The sequence below is a fragment of the Cyprinodon variegatus genome, unplaced genomic scaffold (assembly GCF_000732505.1).
Source record: "Cyprinodon variegatus isolate N-32 unplaced genomic scaffold, C_variegatus-1.0 Scaffold660, whole genome shotgun sequence".
Classification (NCBI taxonomy): Eukaryota; Metazoa; Chordata; class Actinopteri; order Cyprinodontiformes; family Cyprinodontidae; genus Cyprinodon; species Cyprinodon variegatus.
Window position 1 is genome coordinate 179,575 of NW_015151113.1, and position 3,135 is coordinate 182,709.

The following is a 3,135-nucleotide window of genomic DNA, read 5'->3' on the forward strand; positions in this document are numbered from 1 at the left end:
AAGCTACTATTCATGCGCTACATCAGTGTTTGCTGTGTGGTCGGCATCATCGCCGGCTTCTGCATCGGTCCAGGCAAGTTCTCCACCCTCCATTAGTCCATTCATCCAACCAGAGGCCAACACTCCCCCTGATTTAGGGTAGTGTTGGCCTAGTGGTTAGAGCTATGTGCTTGTGCTCTGAGAAGGTTGCAAGTACCTGGTTCGATCCCCACAGCCTCTACTCTGGGTCCCTGAGCAAGACCCTTAACCTCACACTGCTCCCCAGGTGCCGCACAATGGTAGCCCACTGCTCCCCAAGGGGATTGGTTAAAGGAAAAGTCTGTTCAGCAAGGAATAATCAATGGATCATTATCTATACCTAAAACAAATAAATTTTCAGTGATTTAATGAATTTACTCTTAATTAGTGAAAAAATAAAAACAACAATTTTCGTCGCGATCACTGAAGAGCTGGTTATCCTCCCTCAGCAGAGTGTCGCAGTGAGCTTGTCGCAGATATTTTAGATTTATGCCCAATATTAAAGCGTGGTCTGCGCTATGTTATTCCACGCCACAACGCAAGAGGGACAATCAGGAACTAGCTGTGGGTCTAGATACGGCCGAGGCGGTGAGGAAGTGGGGGCAAGTTTGTGCGACAATGGAGGGACATGAGGGCGAAAAAGAGCGGGGATCCAGTTGGAAAAAGGCTCCCAGCATTCTCATGCACCTCGCTCTTCTAGCTGGTCCATCTTCACATGTCGTTTTCCTCAATGGCGTTCATACAAACAAAACAAGCCGGTAAGATACCAAACAGGAAATACGCATTGTGTAGAGAGGCTGTAGATTTGACCAATCAGAGGCCTCCTGTCCAGAATGTCAGTGGAACGGGGGGGCACATTTGCGTTCACTGCAACACACATGCAGACGATCTAGTTTCTGAGTATAAACCAGCCTTGAGTCTGGGAGCGGCCATTTTTGCCCATATATAATAGCACCTCACTCCTGCCATCTTCCAGCAGTGACGTCACGGTGTGGTAAACCTAGCAACATAAATGTAGTGGTAAATTCCTCCAATGTGAGATCAATAAAGCTCAATTATTATAATGATTAATTATTACATCTCAGGTTCATCAAAGCGGACACTTCCTCTAGTATTCCACATGTCCCACAGAGCTTCACGGTTGGACATGGCTTGGTCCAAGTCTTAACCTCAAGTGACCATCCAGTGGTGCCCTCATGGTTCAAGTCCCTTTAAACAATAATGTGAAGATGATCTGAGGACTTCTGTGGGGTTAAAAGTATTTTATGGTGCTCTACTGCCCCCAAGTGGGTAAAAGCAGGTGTGATTAAGAGTTTGAATTTAAACTGGCCTTCAGATTAATGGATGTTAAAGAATTTCTGAGATTATTTCCAATTGATTAAAGTGCTGCAAGCAAAGTCTGCCTTTAACTGCAAAACCCAGTTTTTGACAAAACAACACAGCTTTATATGAAACTGTCAAGATTTTAACAAAACAATCCATGTTTTAAAAAAAAAAGATTTATGCGTGAAAGAATTAAATTTCATAGAAAAAAATTGAGTTTTTAATGAAACGACCAAATGTTTCGTCAGGAAATCAAGTTTTTAATAAAACAATCCAGTCTTATCTGAGTATCTGAGTAAATATACAGATATTTTTTAAACAAGCTGTTTACAAAACAATTAGGTTTTATATGTCTGAATCAAGTTTGTAAGGAGAAAGCTCACTTTTAATAAAAAGAATCCAGTTTCCAGTTTTATATGAACAATGCAGATGAAATAATTCAGTGTTTAAGGACACAATTCAGTTATATGTGAATTAATCCAGTTTAAAAAAATCCAGGTTTTATTGAAACAATTTTGTTTTAAATGACAAAATCCAGTTTATAATTTAAATATCCAACTGTTATTAAAAGAATTCCGTTTTTAATGATGTAATCAAGTTTTTAATTAAATAATCTAGATTTATATAAAATAATCTGGTTTAAGAGGACAAAATCCAGTTTTATATGAAACATTCCAGTTCTTACTAGAATTCGATGGAAAACAAGTCCAGTTTCTATTGATACTGTCCAGCTTGATACGAAAAAATCCTGTTAAAGATGAAAACCCTTCGTCCGTTCCAGTTTGCATGTTTTTAAAACGTAAACAAGGCTTTGTTGGGCTACTGTGTAAAACCTCGAACTCAACGCTATTTCTGATCTTTTGAATTAAAAAAGCTTCCTGGATGGGAAGCGAAACGTCTTCGAACTTGGAAACAAAACCCAGTGGAATGTTTTTAATTCTCTTTCTTTTGGAATAAAATGAAACAACTGAGTCTTTAGACAAAATACAGTTTTTGATAAAAAAAAAAATCTTGTTTTTTTACAAACAACCAAGGGAAAAAAAAATCATTGCTTTTTAAACAATCTAGTTTTATATAAAACATTACACTTTTAAAGATTCTTTCTAGTTTTTTTGATACTCTTCAGTTTAACAAGGAGAAAGTCTCATTTTAAATGAAACAAACCAGCCAGCTGAAAAAAGTCAGTCTCATATTAAAAAAAATCTAGTTCCCAATTAAGCAGTCCAGCATTTGATGAAACAATCTAACTTTAAATTGAAATACCAAATTCTTGATTAAAACAATCCAGCTCTTAATAAAACAATTCAGTTTTTAATGAAACAATCAAGTTTATTTTTTTTAGTAAATTCTTTTCATAATAAAATGAAAGGATACCACTGTAATTAAACTGTCCAGTTTTTAAAGAAATCATTTTTATAAAACAATCCTGACACAATCCAGGTTTTTTTTTAATTAAAAAGATATTCTTTAAACAATCCAGTCTTAATTATATATATTATATAATTATTGGCCACCCCTACGCTTTTCTTCCCTCTAATACAGACAGTGGCAGCAATAATACTCTCAAGTGGAATATTGAAAAAAACTAATACATTTTTCATATATTAACAATTACTTAACAACAAAAACACTTTCGTTAATTATGCACATCAATATACTAACATTAAAGATTATAAGTGGAGAATTCATGATCTTTTAGAACTAGATTTTCTGTTTTATGGGGTAAAGAGAAAATTATGTGTCTCTGCAAGTCATCTAGGAGTCTTCAAAGAAATAATAGATAAAAGCTATTTT

The 3,135-nt window shown here is 35.6% G+C and overlaps 1 protein-coding gene across 1 annotated transcript in view; it reads left to right on the plus strand.

The window, feature by feature from the left end:
• LOC107096937 (solute carrier family 2, facilitated glucose transporter member 5-like) overlaps positions 1–3,135 on the plus strand; it is a 29,448-nt gene that overhangs the window by 21,867 nt on the left and 4,446 nt on the right. The window contains exon 10 of the mRNA XM_015393851.1: positions 1–73. Within this exon, the coding sequence (XP_015249337.1) occupies positions 1–73 (73 nt within the window). The remainder of the gene's footprint in view (positions 74–3,135) is intronic.